Source organism: Contarinia nasturtii, unplaced genomic scaffold (genome assembly GCF_009176525.2).
Source record: "Contarinia nasturtii isolate CC-2019 unplaced genomic scaffold, AAFC_CNas_1.1 Cnas_scaffold_864, whole genome shotgun sequence".
Lineage (NCBI taxonomy): Eukaryota > Metazoa > Arthropoda > Insecta > Diptera > Cecidomyiidae > Contarinia > Contarinia nasturtii.
In genome coordinates this window covers 3,064,522-3,083,797 of record NW_022198211.1, presented here as the reverse complement: position 1 = coordinate 3,083,797, position 19,276 = coordinate 3,064,522, and the positions used below count along the sequence as shown (strand labels likewise).

General features: G+C 33.3%; 5 protein-coding genes across 6 annotated transcripts; 4 read left to right on the top strand and 1 right to left on the bottom strand.

The window, feature by feature from the left end:
* The first annotated feature begins 3,362 nt into the window (after nucleotides 1–3,362).
* On the top strand, nucleotides 3,363–7,945 carry LOC116342376 (retinal homeobox protein Rx-A-like). Its single transcript, XM_031769956.1, has 4 exons — nucleotides 3,363–3,875; nucleotides 6,818–6,980; nucleotides 7,062–7,119; nucleotides 7,222–7,945. The coding sequence occupies exons 1-4, from the start codon at nucleotides 3,401–3,403 to the stop codon at nucleotides 7,648–7,650; spliced, it is 1,125 nt and encodes a 374-aa protein (XP_031625816.1). The 5' UTR covers nucleotides 3,363–3,400; the 3' UTR covers nucleotides 7,651–7,945.
* Nucleotides 7,946–7,984: 39 nt separating this feature from the next.
* Nucleotides 7,985–9,192, bottom strand: LOC116342377 (leucine-rich repeat-containing protein 57). Of its 2 annotated transcripts, none has more exons than XM_031769958.1 (2): nucleotides 8,963–9,192; nucleotides 7,985–8,878 (listed from the first exon to the last, which is right to left on the bottom strand). In XM_031769958.1, exon 2 carries the CDS (start codon nucleotides 8,863–8,865, stop codon nucleotides 8,149–8,151), a length of 717 nt encoding a protein of 238 aa, XP_031625818.1. In that variant the 5' UTR covers nucleotides 8,866–8,878; nucleotides 8,963–9,192; the 3' UTR covers nucleotides 7,985–8,148. The 2 variants fall into 2 exon arrangements, with proteins under 2 accessions (XP_031625818.1, XP_031625817.1); XM_031769957.1 differs by having other exon boundaries at nucleotides 8,966–9,192.
* Nucleotides 9,193–9,447: 255 nt separating this feature from the next.
* Nucleotides 9,448–11,591, top strand: LOC116342504 (AP-3 complex subunit mu-1). The gene is made up of 6 exons (XM_031770151.1): nucleotides 9,448–9,573; nucleotides 9,643–9,730; nucleotides 9,794–10,119; nucleotides 10,222–10,334; nucleotides 10,401–10,447; nucleotides 10,530–11,591. The coding sequence occupies exons 1-6, from the start codon at nucleotides 9,539–9,541 to the stop codon at nucleotides 11,166–11,168; spliced, it is 1,248 nt and encodes a 415-aa protein (XP_031626011.1). The 5' UTR covers nucleotides 9,448–9,538; the 3' UTR covers nucleotides 11,169–11,591.
* A 75-nt stretch (nucleotides 11,592–11,666) lies between these two features.
* LOC116342505 (Golgi SNAP receptor complex member 1) lies at nucleotides 11,667–13,046 on the top strand. Its single transcript, XM_031770153.1, has 6 exons — nucleotides 11,667–11,806; nucleotides 11,869–12,038; nucleotides 12,100–12,192; nucleotides 12,280–12,425; nucleotides 12,488–12,622; nucleotides 12,695–13,046. The coding sequence occupies exons 1-6, from the start codon at nucleotides 11,785–11,787 to the stop codon at nucleotides 12,795–12,797; spliced, it is 669 nt and encodes a 222-aa protein (XP_031626013.1). The 5' UTR covers nucleotides 11,667–11,784; the 3' UTR covers nucleotides 12,798–13,046.
* A 1,505-nt stretch (nucleotides 13,047–14,551) lies between these two features.
* On the top strand, nucleotides 14,552–17,591 carry LOC116342536. Its single transcript, XM_031770194.1, has 7 exons — nucleotides 14,552–14,660; nucleotides 14,729–14,957; nucleotides 15,039–15,462; nucleotides 15,524–15,697; nucleotides 15,760–16,374; nucleotides 16,436–16,576; nucleotides 16,650–17,591. Exons 1-7 carry the CDS (start codon nucleotides 14,557–14,559, stop codon nucleotides 17,378–17,380), a joined length of 2,418 nt encoding a protein of 805 aa, XP_031626054.1. The 5' UTR covers nucleotides 14,552–14,556; the 3' UTR covers nucleotides 17,381–17,591.
* Nucleotides 17,592–19,276: the final 1,685 nt, after the last annotated feature.

The following is a 19,276-nucleotide window of genomic DNA, read 5'->3' as shown; positions in this document are numbered from 1 at the left end:
TAAATAATAAGTAATAAAGAAAATATGAATTGATGTAGTTTTTTAGGTAACACGTGACATTTGTTTATCATTTCCTTTCGTTATCGCCAAATTAATTGCTGTTGCTGCCTGTTTGTGTTTGATTTCCGAGTGAAAAATTAGACGAAAATTGCCAACAGATTTTTACGGATTTGTTGAAGCGTTGTTTTCTTGGGCACACGATTGTATAAAATATGCTGAAAAATTGGTAAAAGAGGCCATTGAAAAATAGTTTACGACCTTGTTAGAAAAGTAATAAAAGCAGCACGTCATAAAGTATTTTTCTTCTTCGACTTCTTTTTCGAGTGATACAGCCAAAGACGAAAAGGAAATATAAAAAAATTGCCGTTGATTTATGTACCGCAATTGGTTTTGGACCAAAAATTTCAATGTTTTTAATTATTGTAGCTCAAAATTGGCCACAAAGAGTCAAAGGTACACTGACGATCTATTTTTTTTTTCGACTGAGCAAAGAAAAGACAAACGGTACTGATCATATTTAACATAATTTAACACAAAAACAACACCAAAGTATTTATCAGAGTAAAATATCGAAAAGAAAAAAAAACTGAAAATGTACAAATCAAATACGGAAGCGATCCATAAAAGAGAAAGTAACGGAATGAAAAAAAAAATGAAAAATGAAATTTTAAAAGCAATAAATAAGGCAATTAAGCAGTTACGCCGTACCGCCCAGAATATAGATCAATTTGGGAATGTTGTCGACGTTACCGTTTTTACCGTCGTCGATGATATAGACGACGACAGGACTCGACAACAACAAAAACCAATAAATTTCAAAATGTTTATGTTTTTGTCAGATTCTTCTCTCCAAATTTGTTTTGCGATTGAGTTGAGTGCAACCAAATTTATTATTAATTTTTCTCAAATTTCACAAAATATTGGCTTCTTTATTCGTCCTTTGTTCAGTTTTTTTCCTTCTTCTTGTTTTAAAAAGTAGTCATGTTCACTTAATATGATTTATTAACTGAATCTATTGAAAAGAACAAGCTAAGGGGTATATCGAGGTTTTCAAGAGCAAAATTCTGGCGCCAACGTGCTGAGTGCAACAGAATCTTGAACCAATTGAACAGTGTTTGAATAATAATTATTCTATTATTAAAACAAAAAGTGTAATAATTTTAAATTGATAATCAAAAACCAATTCAAACAGGAACTAAATGTAAAAAATCGGTCGAAGATCAAAAGATTTTGTTGCTTTTGCCGCTGACATCAAAGAACATTATTAAATATGATCAGTCAAGAAACTGTCGTAAACATATAATTATCATCAATATTTGTCCTGATCCATAAATACGACCAGATGCGCTTTACATAATATGATGATAACGAAGCGGCTAATGAAACATTTAGTGACTCTATGCTACTCTCACGCATTTTTATTAATCTGAGAGTGTCCCACAGCACCAATAAATGTATGTTTAAGTAGCGAATTATCTTCGAATTTTATAGCATTTTTACTAATAGTACAATTATCTAATCGAACGGCATGCTTTTCATCTAAAAAATTTTTCACTTTCTTGTCTCTTGAGTGCATGCAGTTGCTATGCAAAAACACGGTAAATTTTATTGCCATTCCGAGAATAAATCGCCGTCAGGATATGATGTTTACTGAGAAACGGTAAAATTATAAAGAAAAAAAGTGCATCTCATGTCTGAAAATGCCGACACATTGATTCTAAAATGAAATGTTAAGACAATCGCACATTTGCATTGTGGTTCACAATGTTAAGACGAATCAAACTGAAAATAAAAACTTTGTTTCAAACAGAATGAGAACGTCGAGATTCTAGGCAAAAAAATGTGACGAAATTCGTTGGTTTTTCCTCGTGTGTACACATTCACGTCTGTGAATCTTTAAAACAACTGCATGCAAGCCGTAAAAATGTCGTGTTCAATTAAAATCACGTTAATTAATGACTTTTTACTACACGCTGGAAATCACAATTTTCATCTATCAACCATTTCATTCATGTTTGAGTCTATTTTTAAGCGATACGTTCGCATCGTAAAAAATTTCATTTTTTCTCATCTAAAAAAAACAAAAAATTGGAAACGAATCGAGAGCATATTCAAAATTTGGAGCGAATATCATCCTTTCTTTTAAGAATAAGTTCTTCTTATTCATTCTGAGATTTGTTTGTTTCGTAATAAGAAATTCAAAGCTATTAATTGCTCTTAATCAAACGATTTGAAATTAAAATGTTATTAACACCATTAGTCATTTAAATGAATGAGATCGTTTCGCATACGCGCCAATTCAATTGAATTTCTTCGCTGGAAATTTTATTCGAATTCTCACAGCAAAAAAAAAAGACGTCATTCACTCGTGTTGGCTGGCACCGGCGACAAAGCCCACCAAAATCAAATCGAATTAAATAAATTGTGTGAAATCGTGTCGGTTCCTGAGCGTTCTTATTAAATTATAAACAAATTATGCTTTGATGATAATAATATACTCGCTGGTTTGTTAATTTACTAAAACAAATTTATCGCAAAATCAAATTATACAATTCTTCATTATGCATCGCGTTGCAGTACAATAGCAATCGTGTTCTCAATTAATTTTTCATGTCAGCCGAAATGCTTTTACTCCTCCCACAAAGTGCGTGGCTTAATTTGTGAGCACGTGAATATATGCAGTGATACACAGTAAACGAATGAACAAACAAAAATGTGTTCAACATTTGTTGGCGCAGTGATCGAGGTTCGTGTATGAATAAATTCTGAATCATAGCATAAACAGATAGAGTGTGTAAAATATCTCTGTCGAATGAGAATACAGAGAACGATGAGCTCAGCTATATCGCGCCGAATAAGCGATATACGCAAAGAACGATGGCATCGAAGGAATGAAAATCGAAGAAAAAAGCGGGAGAGAGAGAGTGAGATTGTAAAAAGGGAAGGAGCTGCTACGACATATCGATTTGGGCACCACCGTCTCATCAACAACATTTCAACATAATTTCAGTAGGCATTTGACTAGCGTTTGATTAAGTCTAAAAACCAATTCATTTTAATTTGGTTAATTTGGTAAAAAACCTTTCATTTCAAACACATTGATCTTTCTGTTTTTGTGGTTTTTTTTTTGCGTTGAAGTTATTGAACTGAAAAAAGTGCGTACAACGCATTTTGTGTTGATTTATTCTGAATATTTCGTGCGCGCACCCATTAAAATTGGCAACGCTAATTCAATTAAAATTCTCTTATATTAAGAGTGTTATTTTTCTTACTGCACGCGTGTGTTCGTGTGTGACACAGCATCGTAATTTAATTAAAACTACAAACAAATTCAGTGAATACTTTTCAATTAGACACGCACCTGATCAATTTGAATTGACGATAGAAAGTGATTCAAAAAATGTTGAATTTTAACACGATTGATAATTCGAACGCATTTTCACATCCGATCCCGTTGCATAGCGGAAATTTTAATGAAACCGCAAGTGCAATGGTTACATCATCCTCATCAAATCATTCGAATCAGTCTCAAGCGCAACAGATTAACTTGAATTATCTAAGTGCAAATGGCAACGACGATCAAACCAACTGGACGCATTCTGAAACTGCTCATAACAGTAGTTCGACAATCGATGACAATTGCAATCGAAACAACAATAATTTACCAAGTGAAACGGATCGTGTACAACATCATCAGAAGGATTATTTGCAAACGGTTATTACTGATACCGAATCATACACGCGATCGAATTTAAATATGGGCAATTATCTGCAACAAAAAGGGTCGGAAAATGTTAAAAGGTTTTCGGTGAATAACTTGTTGCAATTGGCAAACAATTGCCGAGCCCTTGTTGATGACCATCGATTATCTTCGGGTGAGTATGATTGAAATGGTGTTTATTTTTGGACGTTGATGACATGGTTATTACTAGACAAAAAATGTGTGATTATAACACCGAATCTGTGAATTAGCGAATCATTGAGGGAATGGTTGATTAGCATAGTTATAAGATAGTGTGTTTAGAGTCGAAAAAAGGTGTATTGGACGGAAGGATCGGACGAAAGGTCAAACCGTCCTTGAAATAGTATTGAGCCGTCGCAATATCGAGCTAATTTGTGTATTTTCGTGACAAAGAGAACGTGTCTCTTAACATCCAAATTAGTATCTCTCTTTTCTACTGCCTGTTTTGAAGGACGAATCGCTATCAATTTCATATTTTTAAATCTATTCCATAAAGTGGACAGTGTTAAGACTTCAAAGAAATTAATTAATAACTTGCAACATTAAAAACTCTGTATAATATTAAAGCTAATTGAACGCAACAAAATAGCAATCTTTCGATTTTGTTCGCAAGTTTTACGGCTTTATCTTCCGTTGCATTTCAATTACAGTAACGATTTATCTTAATTTATGAACATTACTTCTGTCATGTACTTTTATCATGCAGCATATTTTATGGCCAATTTTCTCCTTTTTCTTAAGTTGTTGTTGCTTTTTTCTTCTTGCTCTTTCTCTCCCAAAAAGTTCTGTGCATTTTTTTTATTCGATCGTTTTTCTTCACGAATTCCCTCGGCGAATCGTCACATTTGTCGTTTTCCATCTGCATATTGCTTTGATACATCTTTTCCACATCAATTAAAATGCATTTGCATCAACGAATACGGAGCGCGTGAGCTACGGCTCATTTTCACTTAACCGCGACATATTTTACGCGATCATTAACCAAATTGGTTAACATCTCACCACACAAACAAACTTAAAGATTTTTTTTTCTTCAAGTGGAAAAATATAAAAAAAGGATGTAACGTGTGTTCTAAGTGTTGTGCCAAGTGTATTTCAAATGAGTTGCTTTTTTGTGGTTTCGTCAACGCGGTTTGAATGACAGAATTTATGTTGATGTATACAGACAAAGTGAAAAATATGGAATACCTATTACGTTCAAGTTTTTTTTACATGTTATGAAAGAGATTGCTTTGAACACGGAACGAATGAATTTTCGATCATAAAATCTTTCATCCAACAAATTGTCAGCTATTTCGATGAAAGTGTGGTGAAAAAAACTGTCACCATAACACATAAATTGTAATTCACTCCTTTTAACTTTATTACAATTTACATTGAGTATCAATTTGAACCGGATAACGTAAATTTCAATTTTACGTCTCATGTCATTGAATAGGGGGTGAGCGATCTCGATTTGAAAAGAGAGTATAACAAAATAGAGTGATTTTTCTCAAATCAAATTATTCCAATCACTCAATTTAATTTTTATTGAACAGTCCCAATTAGACGAAAAAAAATTAAACTATTAATCAAATTTTCTTGGTCAAACGCCCATTTCAAATAATTATTTTTTCAAAATCTCTAGCACTTATGAATCTGTAGATTTCACTTGATGTTGTGAGGAAATTTAATACCACCACTTCAACGGATTTAAAAAAAAAACACTTGATAAATCCAAATAAATAAATCGCATTGGTGCTAGATGCCGACAAGCAACCTAATATCGGTGTATTAAACATCTTAACTGAACGGGAAAATTCTCTGTCTCTCTCAAAACTGTTGAACACGAAACCAATACAGTGAATTATGCCACGCGAAGAGTAAACATGCACTTTTCAATCCCTCTACAAATCGTCTTACGCAAAGACAAAATGTAACAATTTTACCATATGGTTGGTTATACGGTTGAATGGCAAGCGACAAAACGAAAACATACAGATGAAACAACATAACATGCATTGCTACAGATTTCAGAGATCATTTTTCATTCTTTGCTACTTGTTTCGTTCTTTTTTTCTTATTTTGAATTTAAAACTTCGTGGCGCACTGTTACGTTTGCCTTGCAGTTTCAAATGAATTGGCGGCGCATTTCAAACAACATATTTTTCTGCAAACAAAATTATGGATAGTAAAGATTTTATGAGAGGAAAATTTGCACTTCAGGCGCCTTAGCTAATAGTTGGATTATTTTACGAATGATGATATTGTTAGGCATGATTTTTTTTTTTTTTTTCAAAGGAATACACAGAGCGACCCTTACACAAAGAGAATGAAAATTCAAGCAACGTGTGTGTTTTCCGTTAACATTCTCAGTCCATTGGGGATTAGTGTTCTTTTTTTGTATATAAACGACTTTTTATGTAAAAGAGTAAACTGTCAACCGGATTTGAAAAGGAAATTCGGTTGAAAAGTCAAAATTCGAAAGACACCGATGTTTTTTTGTCTCAAAAGAAAAAGTGCATTGACTTCAAAATGAACAACTTACGATTGGGTTCACATGAAAGAGTTAAAAAAAATACAAACGGAAAATACTGAGTTTAACAACATTTTCTCGAATATTTATGTAGATCAGAGCAATACTTTTGATTCAAAATCGACGGCAGGACATACTCGATTTTATAGAGTTTTTTCTTAATTTTTGTGTAAACGAAATGGTTGTCATCGCCCTCGTCTTCAATTAAGATTCGTTGTATTTTTTATTATTCGTTATATAGCTGGCAACTCAAAGGTATCAAGATTAATCTAATTCTTTAGTCGTTTATTGCAAATGAAATGTGGTATTAATTTGCTCAACTATTATCAGATCAACGATCAATCAAAGTTGCTGAGATTCTTGGCATTTAAAAATCGCACGAATCGCAATGTGCATCAGAAATTCTTTTTTTTCACTTGAAAATATATCGCGTTTGATTAAAATTAAATTTAAACAAAATCATCATTGTTTGCGTGTATTTTGCGAGTGACTGTGAATGAGTTTTATTATATCATCCGTCAGAGTATGTTTAATGAAAGACACATTTTTCTAATTCACAGAAGAAGCGTATGGGAGTGATCATTTGAACGAAACGTCGAGCAATACATGTATGGTAAATTCAACGAAGAAACCACGACGTAATCGAACCACATTCACAAGCGGCCAACTGAATTCATTAGAAAAAATATTCGAGCGAACACATTATCCCGACGCTTTTGTAAGGTAATAAGTTTTATTCATGACTAGATCTATTGAAATATAATTACGAATCTACTGATTTACATTTATAAATTCGGCTTACAGAGAAGAGTTGGCATCAAAAGTTGGATTGAGTGAAGCTAGAGTTCAAGTTTGGTTTCAGGTACGTCGACAACGCCATTTTTTTGTGATCGAATATCAAATGACACGGTTCGCACCACTTCGGCATAATTCATGGAAATAAATTAAAATTATTCAATTTCAGAATCGTCGTGCAAAGTTTCGACGCAATGAGCGTTCAACGTCAAATCGTTCGCTGGTTTCTCAGTCACCGGGGCAGCCGGTTCCAATTCTTGCTCATAACCAACACAAAGCAATGGATAAATCACATTTTCCCACATCGTCACCAATTGATGGCATTCCAATCACACCAGCGACGCATTATTCACTTGGTTTCACTAGTTTGGGCGTATTTTCAACGGCAGCAGCAATGGCAGCAGCCAATTCATCAAAAAATTCCAATTTCAATTATGGAAACGCATACAATCCGTATCATGCAGTTGGTCCGGCTGATACCAATAATCCTTACCTTGCCAACAATTACTGCCAACCAAACTACAATAATTTTGCATCATTTAGATATAAGCCACAAACCGTTCAACCGCCACCATCACATGGATACTCAACCATTTAGCATATATCTTCTGTTTAATGTGTGAACATTTTTTTATTCTTGTTTAGAATTTACGTTTCGTTTACAGATTAAGGGAAATATTACTTCAGGATTGATTTTCAACTTGAACCGTGACTGAGTAAAAACAAATATAATAAAAGTCATTGATTTTACTTACATATGCACAATTTCCAGTGAATAAAACATCTTAAATAAAAATTCTATTCCCGTTTAGTCACAAAACAAAAATTTTATATTCAAAATCATGTTTACGTCTTTGCAAATATCAAGACTTTGTGACATAAATAAAATTGAACTGACGCAATAGAATGAGAAACGAGTTAAATCTCAATCATTTTTATCTGTATCATTGATTTTACTTTGTTTTTAAAATAATTTAATTAGATAATGAACGTATTGAATTACATAAAAACGCGTGAGTAAATTGGTGCTTGATAATAATAATAATAAAAGAAAATTAAATTCAAAAAAATTCATTCATCTTCAATCGAATAGGTATTAAAATATTTTTTTCCGCACAGCTGTGTATCGTTCCATGTACTCCTCATAGCCATCGAGTTCGTTGAATTTTTTCGATGGGAATAAATTACCGTCCAAATATAGATTGGACACTTGCGATTCTTTCAAAATGGCCGAATGAATTTCGGTGATGGGCAAACAATTTTCTTCCAATCGTAATGTTTTCAATCGTGGACATTCGGCAATTTCCGGTGCCAATGTTGCAATTTGATTTTGATTGCAATTCAATTCGGTTACGGCCAAATTTTTTACTTCAGGTGGTATTGACGCGATTTTATTCCGTGATAAATCCAAAACGTCCAGATTTTTCATTCCACCAAACATGGTTGGGAATTGTGTTAATTGATTGTTGTTTAGATGCACTTGCTTTAGATGTTTTAGATTAATCAGTTCTTGTGGAATGCTTACCAGCATATTGCTCATTGCGTTAAATGTTTCCAATTTGATTAATTGTCCAATGGTAATAGGTAATTCGGTGAGACGATTTTCACTAAGGTTCAAATGTTTGAGCAACGTAAAACGGCCAATGTCATCAGGTAGCGTGACAAAGCGATTTTCGGACAAATCTAATGTTCGCAAACAGTTCGGAAAACCTCTCATGTGTGGTGGAAATTCCGTTAAACGTTGCTGTGATATCTTCAAAACGCCCGTTTTTTGTGCCGTTTCAAAATGCTGCTTCACTACTTTGTTGCCCATTTTGTTTATGTTACTGCAATGAAAAACAAAAACACTTGCTATCATCAAACTCACAATACTCTGTTATAGTGTGCAAACACAAATTGAAGGTCTTTACTTTATATGAGTCACTTGGGTCACACTCAACTTCTCTTTCTTTCTCTCTCCCGTTCACTGTGACACTATCGATTAATTTTGTTCAAAGTCAAACGCTGACTTAATTCACTCTAATCATTTATTTTGTTAATTTATTTAATAATCCAACGATGAAAGTTTTCACAACACACACAATCTGTTGATTAATATGTAAAATGCGCATGACAGTTCCCTTTATATTGTCAGCTGAATTTTATTTGACAGATCACTTTTCAAATACAGTTGGTGTTGAAATTCGAATTTGAAAAAAAAAAAATTGTGAAAAGAGTTTGAAAATTTTGAAAGTTTTTTTTGAAGAAATCCTCTTTAATTTTTTTAAAAATAAAACTTTCAACAAAAAACAGTGAAGTTGTTATTATTTGCATTGGCCGTATGGTGAATTCCAATATATTTATTCACCACAAACGATGACACTTCCATTGTGAGAGGTGTCAAATCCAGAGTACATAATTTTTTTTTTGATCAATTTAAGAAAACAATACTTTCTCTCCATAAGTTTCATCGCAAATCATTCAGCACATTCGCAATTCGATAAATCATGATTCACAGTCTGTTTATTGTTAATTCCAGTGGGTAAGATCACTGACCAAGAAAAATCTTGCAATTTATTTTGCTCATTTGTTTAAACAATTTTTTTTACAGCGACATATTTTTGGAGAAACATTGGCGTAGCGTCATTTCGCGTTCCGTATGTGATTATTTTTTGGACGCACAACGCGCTTCACCTAACGTACGTATAGCAATGCCGCTTCAGTGATTTGACAAAATAACGAAATGTTGGTTGAATTTTCAGGATGTGCCACCAGTGATTCAAACTCCACACTTTTATTTGATTACCATTCAACGTGGAAATGTATCATTAATTGCGGCATGTAAGCAGGAAACACAACCGCTGTTTGTAATAGAGTTCTTACATCGCATTGTTGATACGTTCCAAGATTACTTTGGCGAATGCTCCGAATCTATAATCAAAGAGAATTATGTTGTCATTTACGAATTGCTGGATGAAATGCTTGACAATGGATTCCCGTTAGCTACTGAAAGTAATATATTAAAAGAACTCATTAAGCCACCAAATCTTTTACGCACCCTTACAAATACAGTTACAGGAAAATCCAAGTGAGTATGCATAGAATTTGATACACTCTTAAAGTTTGAGATCAATCTCAAGAGCATTTTATTTTTCGTTTGATTTTACATATGCCATTCTTTTCCATGTAGTGTTAGCGGAACACTGCCCTCTGGTCAACTTAGTGCAATTCCATGGCGCCGATCTGCTGTTAAATATACAAACAACGAAGCCTATTTTGATGTTATTGAAGAGGTTGATGCGAGTATGTATCGTGGCATCGTTTTTATTTGAGTGCTCATAAAATTAACAAATTTTCATCTATTTACAGTAATTGATAAATCCGGGCAAACCGTGTTTGCGGAGATTCAAGGATATGTTAGCAAGCATTCTTTATATATATGTAGTTGTGTTTTGTCCATTTCTTAGAATCTAATCCTTTTGCCTTTCCGACATTTAGATCGATTGTTGCATCAAACTCAGTGGAATGCCTGATTTAACATTATCTTTTGTCAATCCACGACTCTTCGATGATGTTGCTTTCCATCCTTGTGTTCGCTTCAAGCGATGGGAATCCGAACGGACATTGTCATTTGTTCCTCCCGACGGAAATTTCAGATTGATGTCCTATCACATTGGTTCGCAGAGCGTTGTTGCTATTCCAATTTATGTGCGACACAGTTTAACATTTAAAACGGGCGAACAACAAGGTAAATTGGATATAACAGTTGGCCCGAAAACCACATTGGGACGATCGATTGAAGGGGTTAAATTGGAAATTTGTATGCCGAAATCGGTGACAAATTGTTTGCTCGTGGTGAATCAAGGCAAATACTCATTCGATACTGTCCAAAAAATACTGCATTGGGAAGTTGGCCGTATTGACCCCACAAAATTGCCATACCTTCGTGGAACAGTATCGGTTGCCATCGGCAGCACCAATGAAACGAATCCATCGATCAATGTTTCATTTTCCATTTCACAATTGGCTGTGTCCGGACTGAAGGTCAATCGTTTAGATATGTACGGTGAAAAATATAAACCATTCAAAGGTGTCAAATATGTTACGAAAGCTGGCCGATTCCAGATTCGAATGTAAGGTCTACTCGACTGGACCAAAAAAAAGTCATTACACAAACTGTTGCGATTTGCATCAAGCAACAGTAGAAGCAAAACAACAAATCATTTTTATATTCCAATTATTTACAAACACTTTTTTTTATATATAGCTATTCCAATAATATTTTAAGAATTGTGCTACTATCTTTTCTCAGTCAGAATGTTGTTTGTAATCAAAAAGCTAGAAAAAAAAGTAAAAAAAAAGAAAAATCAAGCGAAAAACAAATACCGTATTTATTCCATTTTTCCAATGACATTTCCAATGGTTGAATTCAAGTGTGTTTGTTGGAAGGTTGGTGACGTTTCATTATTGCCGCTGTTTGACAGATCAATCTGACAGCTCTCATTTTTTCTTTGTATCAGCGAAAACAAATCGAATAAACTATATACATTCTGACATAGATTAAATGGTTCTTTTTGTTGTTGTTGTTTTTTTTTTCATTCTATTAAATCGTAATAAAAGTATATTTGAAATTATTGAAAATTGATGATGTTTTTTGTGTTTAAATTTATTGTATTTTGCAAGTAAATCGAACCTTAAGTCATCGTGTATTCCCTAGAAAAAAGTAGAGGAACGAAAAAAATAACTTTTCAAAATGGGTGCTTCAGAATGGGATGGTAAATAATCAATTTCGTTTTGATTTAACAATTTTATAACAAATTTCGTTCGAATTATTTAGTTCTTCGAAAACAAGCTCGGAAGCTGGAGAATGACATCGATATGAAATTGGTGGCATATAGTAAAATTGGAACATCGACAATGCCCAGCACATCGGCCGACACAGCGCCACTTTTAAGCGAACACGTATTCGATTCACTGTCGATGGAAATTGAACAAATGCTCGACAAAGTGAGTACGATTAATGAATTGCTGCGACAATTGATAATCAATTTTAATGATTCTATTACAGCTATCGGAAATAAATGATAAAATGTCTGAGATTCCACTAACCGCCGACTCATACATGATACACACATTGCAACGTCATCGTGAAATTTTTAATGTAAATTTTGCTTATTTCGATCAATTTGAATGCAAATGAAGTCGGCTTCAAAGAGATGTAATGAATGAATTTTGTGTTTTATTTTAGGGCTACAAACAAGAGTTTAGTAAAATTCAAGCAAATCACACGACACGATTGGAGCGTGAAGAACTATTACGTGGATCCGGTATTTCAATGGGCAGCGGGCTGAGTCGACGCGATATGTACTTGAAGGAAAGCACACATTTGCATGGGTATGCTTGTTACGTTTCGAACTTTTCTTGAAATTTCTTATGTGTTTCGTATTTGATTGTAGATCACATGGCCTTGTAAGCGATCAAATCAGCATCGCAATGGAAACAAAGGAGCATTTATTATCGCAACGTCAACAATTTAAACGATTTCAAACGCGCTTGAACGATATGTCAAATCGATTCCCATTGATATCAAGGTAAATAGAGTATTCCAAATCGATGACCGTCCAATTAATAACATTGTTTCTCTTTTTCATTTTCGATTTCAGCTTAATTCAAAAGATTAATATCCGAAAACGACGGGATTCCTTCATTTTGGGCATAGTTATGGCCATTTGCACATTTTTATTAATCCTATATGCATTCAATTAATAGTTATAGCATTGGAATTGAACTCTTTTTTTTATCTATACGTCAAGCATGAAATTTTCATTTGATACGATTGATTATCAATATCGTTAAATCTGTAGGGTTGCAATGTTATTAAAGTAAAGAGGAAAATCTTAGAGAGCATTTTATGAAACGAAAGAGATATCATTATATACATATATAAAGAATGTAAATAAATTGAGCGCATAATCTTTTATAATATCGTCAAGCAAAAATAAAAATTTATTTCATAGTTTATTATTCAAAAGCAAAAAATAACATCGAAAAATTTATTTTTGATATTTCGTAGATTTTCTTTGTGCGATTCATTCCGTAAAAGTGTAAGTATGGTCTTTATTTCATTGCAAAAAATTTGCTTTTATATTTCTTTATTCTTTCTTTACAAAGAATGACTATGAAATTATAACTGTTTTTTGTACCATTTTTATATGACCTGCTCCACTCGCTTTGAATGTTAATTAGATACGAGTGGAGAAATGGTATAAAGCGTTGAGTTATTCTTTCAGCATTTACACCGCAATGCTTGAAAATGTTTTGAAATTCTTTGCAATAACATTTCGTGTAGAATCTGTTGAATATTTACTATTCATATTTTGAAACGAAAACGCATAAGACATTTTTAGTCTGTTCTGAAAAAACGAGTTAATTGACTTGAATTTGCTGTTGTATGTTTTTCTTATTGAAACATTCTTGCAGGCATGGTGTTGACCAATAGAATATCTTTGATTCATTTTCTGTTGAATTACAAATTTAACGAAATTCATATAAATATTTTGGGTGGATCACCCTAATCAAAATAAACACACTAAAATATGCAAACAATGTCTAGCATAGTATTTCGCCTTCGTTTATCGTCGCGTCTCACTTTATTCAATCGAATGTGCTTCGTTTTGATTTGTCAGCAGTTTGTGTTCAGCAGGCCCGACGAAAAACGTATACACACAAATACAACAATTCCAATTGCATAAAACAGAACAGGACGATTATACGATTCTGACACCGAACTCTTCAAGTGTATTTGTTTCGGATTTCGCCGTTTTCGTCTTCATCGCATAGAAACCGCTTCATTCTGCATTAGTGCTTTGACAAAGTCGGGACTGTGCTAGGGAATGTGCACGTACGAGTTTAGAAAATTCTTTTTAACAATTTTAAAAAGGATTTCTCTTTAAATATCTTTATAGTGTAATGTAGATTTCTTTTTATCTAATATTTTGAAAACATTTTTTATTCTTGTGGGTGAGTTGTATAGTTTTTTTAAGTGATCAAATCAATTGTACGGATTGATATAGAAAATGTCGTTGAATCATTAGAAATTTATTGTATCCATCATATGAGATTGTTGTTTGTTTGATTTGAAGAGCGCATTCTAATGAACCAATAAGCAACAAGCGTCTTAAAATCAAAAGAATCAAAATTGCATCGAAATTTGAGTCGAAAAATGTTGCTATTCAGATCAATAGGGCAAGAGATGTCTCAGCATCTCAGTGTTTACAGTGTTTATTTAGCTGTTCAAACAGTTTATGTGTATTAGCCGCTTGTGGGAATGTTTATGTCAAACAAGAACACGAATGTTTATAATTTCATGAATTTGAATTTGGGAATGTGGTTTTCCGAGAATGAATATCAATCTTTTGATATGATAATTTTCAACTATGTTTTTATAAATTGTTCTTGTTTTGAATTTGACGGTTTAATATTTAAAACAAATATTTTTTTACGCAGCTAAATGACTTCTGAAGCAATGGCTGAACTCTGTCGAAAGTTATACCAAAGTATTTTAAAATCAGTCGAATCAAACGAAGATTTGCAAAAATATTCGGTGATTTTTTCGACCATTTTAACCGAGTAAGTTTTTTAGGGCAAACGATTAAGTATCTTTGCATTAACATTTTTTTTTTTGGTTCTCCTGCTAGAAAGATCAACAGATACGAAAGAAAATTTCAAGCGCTTTTGAATGAGGCGGGTGTGATTTTGCAAAATAAAAATCTTTCGAACGATGATTCCGAATTGATCAACAAAGAAACTCTCAACTGCCATGACGATGGCATTGAAGAAACGGTAGATGGAGACAAATCATTTGAACAAAATCTGATGACCGATTACGATAAGAATGTACGGAACATGGTGGAAAGTATTTTTCAGGTAAATTTTTAACATTTAGAAAATATACTCTTTTGGGGATAGAGAGAGAGAGAGCTTCGAATAATTATCAATATTTTTTAGGATACCGTAAAAAGTAAAAAGATGTCCAACGAAATGAAGAACGAAAACAATGGCGAGGACTTAGTCATTGACGCAGAAACTGACATTGAAAGCGAAAGCGATGGTAGCCAAGTAATCGATGACAATTTTGTAAACCAACAAACACAACATTTGATGATCGAAGCAGTCCAACAACAGCTAAATTTTCAACAAAGTTCCGATCCAGAAAACGGTATCGGCAGCTCAATGAATCTCGTCCAAAGATTCGAAGTCCGAATTGAAGAAAAAACCATTGTGACAACCACCAAAACAGAGGAACGGTGTGACACTTCAGAAGAAGAAATAGCTGTGGCTGAATCTAACAATAAAAAACATAAATTACTAGAACAATTCGACAAAAAAACGAAGTTGAAACGACGGAAGAGCGAACATCAATTTGTATCAGGTGTGTACTTGCTATTGTATATTTATTTATTATAGTTATATAATGAAACTATGAATTGAAGGTATCAATGGAATGACTTCAACACCACAAGCACCGGTACACGAGAAAGCCATGAAAAAACGACACTCAAGCGCACGTAAAACAATCGATTCGCAAATCGAATTGGAAAAAATTCGAAAAACTAACCAGAACAAACAACCTAAGAATCCGGATCGTAATCGTCGATCTTCATCTGGTATGTATATCGTTTATAATACGCATATTTCTGATAAAATATAATTGAGTTATGAATTCAAGATATCGAGCCATCGTTGAAAAAAGACAAGACGGCGAATCCCAAAGCATCGGTCTACGAAAAAGCCATGAAAAAGCGACAGTCAAATGCACGTAAAAGAATTGATGGCATCAAACCGTCGTCGGTGGAAGGAAATGGAATGAATTCAACACCGCAAGCATCGGTCCACGAAAAAGCCATGAAAAAACGACACTCAAGCGCACGGAAAACAATCGAATCGCGAAGCGAATTGGAAAAATGCAATAAAACGGCTTCGAATACACAAGCACGAATGTCGATTGGATCGTTGGATAAATTGCAAAACCAGCAAAAAGAAAACAAAAGCAAACAGTTAAAGAATACGGATCCTAAAATATATGCCAAAAATAGTTTGCATGGTAAATTTTGTCAACTTTGTAACAAAAACGAACGTTACTTGGTAAACCACTATATGAATCAGCATCCAGACAGTGAAGTGATGATCAGCAGACCCTCGCCAACAATGGCCAAACGTTTGCTTTCTCAAAAGGATACATTCAGCATTGATGGAATGAAAATTCTTGGTTTTTGCTTCTTTTGCGAAGAATGGAAGAACATGACAAGATGCAAATGGGCAGAGCATATTTTGACCCATACTGGTCAGTGATTTGATCAAAGTGCCATCCAAACTAAATGACTTAATTTATACGTATTTTACAGGTGAGAAGTTATTCAGGTGCTCGGTGTGCTATTTTGAATCGAAACGAAAACTTGAACACAAAAATTGCAAAAGCGAACCGGTCAACATTTATGAGTCGAATACAAGCGACAGTGCATTGATGGGCTTTATTTGCAAAAAATGTAATTACTTACTTTCATTACTTACTGATGAATTTCCATTCTTTCCGTTCATTTCTATGTGATTATTCTCCAGGTAATTACTTACAAGTAAAACGCGAACGAATGGTGAAGCACATGGTTAAACAGCACAAGTACCCCGAAGTCAATGAGGGCGTTGAATACGAAAAGATAATGCTGATTCCAGATCTGAAGGCCGTCGATTCAGCCTTACAATGGTCATTTCATGACTATATTGCACCGGCACAGATTTTCAAATGTGCAATTTGTTTCAAGAAATTACAAAATGCTGAAGCATTCGAAGATCATTTTGATAGAGAACATTACCAATCCTTTACACATTACAAATGCGTTTGCGGAGAAATGATATTTATCGAGGGTTTGACACTTACAGGCGGTTTTATTTGTGCACATTTGAAAATGCACAGTGCCAAAATTGATATGTATCAATGCATGATGTGTGACAAAGAAGGAGAGTTCGACAATAAGACAGACATTGAAGACCACTTGTTGAATGACCATGCTGATTGTCAATTCAAATACCGACACTTTCATCGTGACCCAGATACCAAAGAAACAAGCATCACCGAAATGACAACCACGAAAATCGTTTGCGAAATCTGCAGTGAAGATTTCAAGGATGCCAGATTTGCTGTTGCAATCGATCATTTCGAACGGAATCACCCAGAGGAAGGCATAAATTTGTACGGAAGTTCAACCAAAAAGATCACTCAAATGGCAAAAAAGATAACTACCAACAGAACAAGCTACTGCGGTGCCGAATATTTCACGGTTCGAATCAACTGAACATTTTATGCTTCGAATTTCTCAAAATTCATTCAAAACACAAAATTCATTGAGTTGTCACAAAATTGAAATGTCCCTTTGTAACATCTGAGATGATCAATCAGCTCAATTCAAGATTATTGAATACACCATAAAACTATTTTCTTACCTTTTTGATTAAGGAGACTATAATCGTAATTAATTCCATTAAGATTCAACTAAAAAAACTTTTAACCGTGTCATGTCAATTGAAATTCCTCAATAAATATAAAATATAAATAAAACGATGCTTTCGAATACTATTTTGTTTGTTTTTATTTTCTTTTTTTTTTGCATTTATTTGTCATCAATGAATCCTAATCCAGTCGCAACTGGAAAGTGTGTAATTTTTCTAAAACAATAACTTGTAAATCATTTACATAATAGTTTGAGTATTTTCGGCTTTTTTTTTGATTACGAATTGTGTGTATGTGTCTGAAAAAATATTCCAATTTTTGTTTTGACATCTTTTTTTTTACAAAGACATGAAGAGTGAAGACAGTTATCATTATTTATGGAAACGACAATTCGACTAAGTTCAATTCATCTACATGCATATGTTTAATTCTCTTCCTTCTTCTATCGGAAACAGCGTTCGGTGAAAAGAAAATCGATCGACTACAAATATTATTTTTCAGTGGCTAATTTCAAAATACGGTATGAATATATTACTATTCTTTTGTCAATTAACAACAATATCTCATTTGATTCGTAAAAAAACTGGCTGTTTACTTTGAAAATAGCATATTTTGGTTTGTGCATATTCTGCGGAAGCTGTATTCATAATACCGTATTTATAAGTGTTGACGATAGAAGCGAAATTTCGTATTATCAAAATGTCAAGAGAATAATGTCATTTTGCACTACCGCTAGCACTACTATTTTAACATTTTATTTCTTGTTTGTTCATTCGAACGAACCATAGTTACCTAAGTGGTCAGATGGTGTGAAAGCCGTAATAGCTTGTTGGTACTTTGAATGCATTCAATAAGGCGCGAGTTGTCTTATCGTAAACATTACTGTTCTATTATTCATCACAACCAAATTCAACCTTTTTTTGTAAGAGGTTTTTGGTGGTTCTTTCGAAAGTTTCACAACAATCTTTTCAGCGGATTTTTTTGTCGATTATTGGAAATATTGTTTTTATGCGAAATTTTATAATACATAAGCACTGCATAATGGAAGAATTTTCCATAAGTGAATACTTTTGTCAGATGAATTTGTACGAATCGTTTGCGCTATGATTTTATTTTAACGAAAAATGATGTGCATTCGCATAAATATAAAAAAAGTGTTACTTTTTAGTGGGCAGTAAAAATGTCATAGTTTTCCAAGTAAAGTCCCATTAAGTGTGTATATATACAACAATATTTTTTTAAATATATTTCTTGCGCATATTTCGTGTTAATTTCCTACTGTTAACTGCAGATGTGTGTATGTGTGTGTATTGTTATATTTAACTATTGAATGCGTTGTTCAGTTTGAATACATTTTGTTCAAAAATAATAATTTAACCATCTTTTAAAAGAAGAAACTTCTGGAAAAAATATTGAATTCTTCTTTCGACGGATATTTTGCTGATTTCTTTTTCTAAAAACAAAAATGAAATCTTCCTTTTTTCTCTCTGAACCGAAAATGTTCGCTTTCATTTCTTTTTTTTGCTTCGTTCTAAATACGTTAACAAATTGAAATATGTTTAACGCTAAAGTAATAATTTATCAAATACCTCTTCGCCTTTTGCTAAATAAAGAAAAATAAAATAAAATACATATAAACCGAAATCCAGTTACTTGAATTTAGATCAACTTATTTTAGAATAGAAATTTGCTAAAAAAACATCTATAGGTTAATGTTTTAAAATGTTAGTTCTCCTTCACG

Excerpts from the sequence above, each read along its gene's own strand:
- LOC116342376 (XM_031769956.1), top strand. The coding sequence starts at position 3,401 with ATGTTGAATTTTAACACGATTGATAATTCGAACGCATTTTCACATCCG. Across the intron at positions 3,876-6,817 it reads TGACCATCGATTATCTTCGG|AAGAAGCGTATGGGAGTGAT; the intron begins GTGAGTATGATT and ends TCTAATTCACAG. Across the intron at positions 7,120-7,221 it reads GAGTTCAAGTTTGGTTTCAG|AATCGTCGTGCAAAGTTTCG; the intron begins GTACGTCGACAA and ends ATTCAATTTCAG.
- LOC116342377 (XM_031769958.1), bottom strand. The coding sequence starts at position 8,865 with ATGGGCAACAAAGTAGTGAAGCAGCATTTTGAAACGGCACAAAAAACG.
- LOC116342505 (XM_031770153.1), top strand. The coding sequence starts at position 11,785 with ATGGGTGCTTCAGAATGGGATG. Across the intron at positions 11,807-11,868 it reads GGGTGCTTCAGAATGGGATG|TTCTTCGAAAACAAGCTCGG; the intron begins GTAAATAATCAA and ends CGAATTATTTAG. Across the intron at positions 12,426-12,487 it reads GAAAGCACACATTTGCATGG|ATCACATGGCCTTGTAAGCG; the intron begins GTATGCTTGTTA and ends ATTTGATTGTAG.
- LOC116342504 (XM_031770151.1), top strand. The coding sequence starts at position 9,539 with ATGATTCACAGTCTGTTTATTGTTAATTCCAGTGG. Across the intron at positions 9,574-9,642 it reads TTTATTGTTAATTCCAGTGG|CGACATATTTTTGGAGAAAC; the intron begins GTAAGATCACTG and ends TTTTTTTTACAG. Across the intron at positions 10,335-10,400 it reads TATTGAAGAGGTTGATGCGA|TAATTGATAAATCCGGGCAA; the intron begins GTATGTATCGTG and ends ATCTATTTACAG.
- LOC116342536 (XM_031770194.1), top strand. The coding sequence starts at position 14,557 with ATGGCTGAACTCTGTCGAAAGTTATACCAAAGTATTTTAAAATCAGTC. Across the intron at positions 15,463-15,523 it reads CGAACATCAATTTGTATCAG|GTATCAATGGAATGACTTCA; the intron begins GTGTGTACTTGC and ends TATGAATTGAAG. Across the intron at positions 16,375-16,435 it reads GCATATTTTGACCCATACTG|GTGAGAAGTTATTCAGGTGC; the intron begins GTCAGTGATTTG and ends CGTATTTTACAG.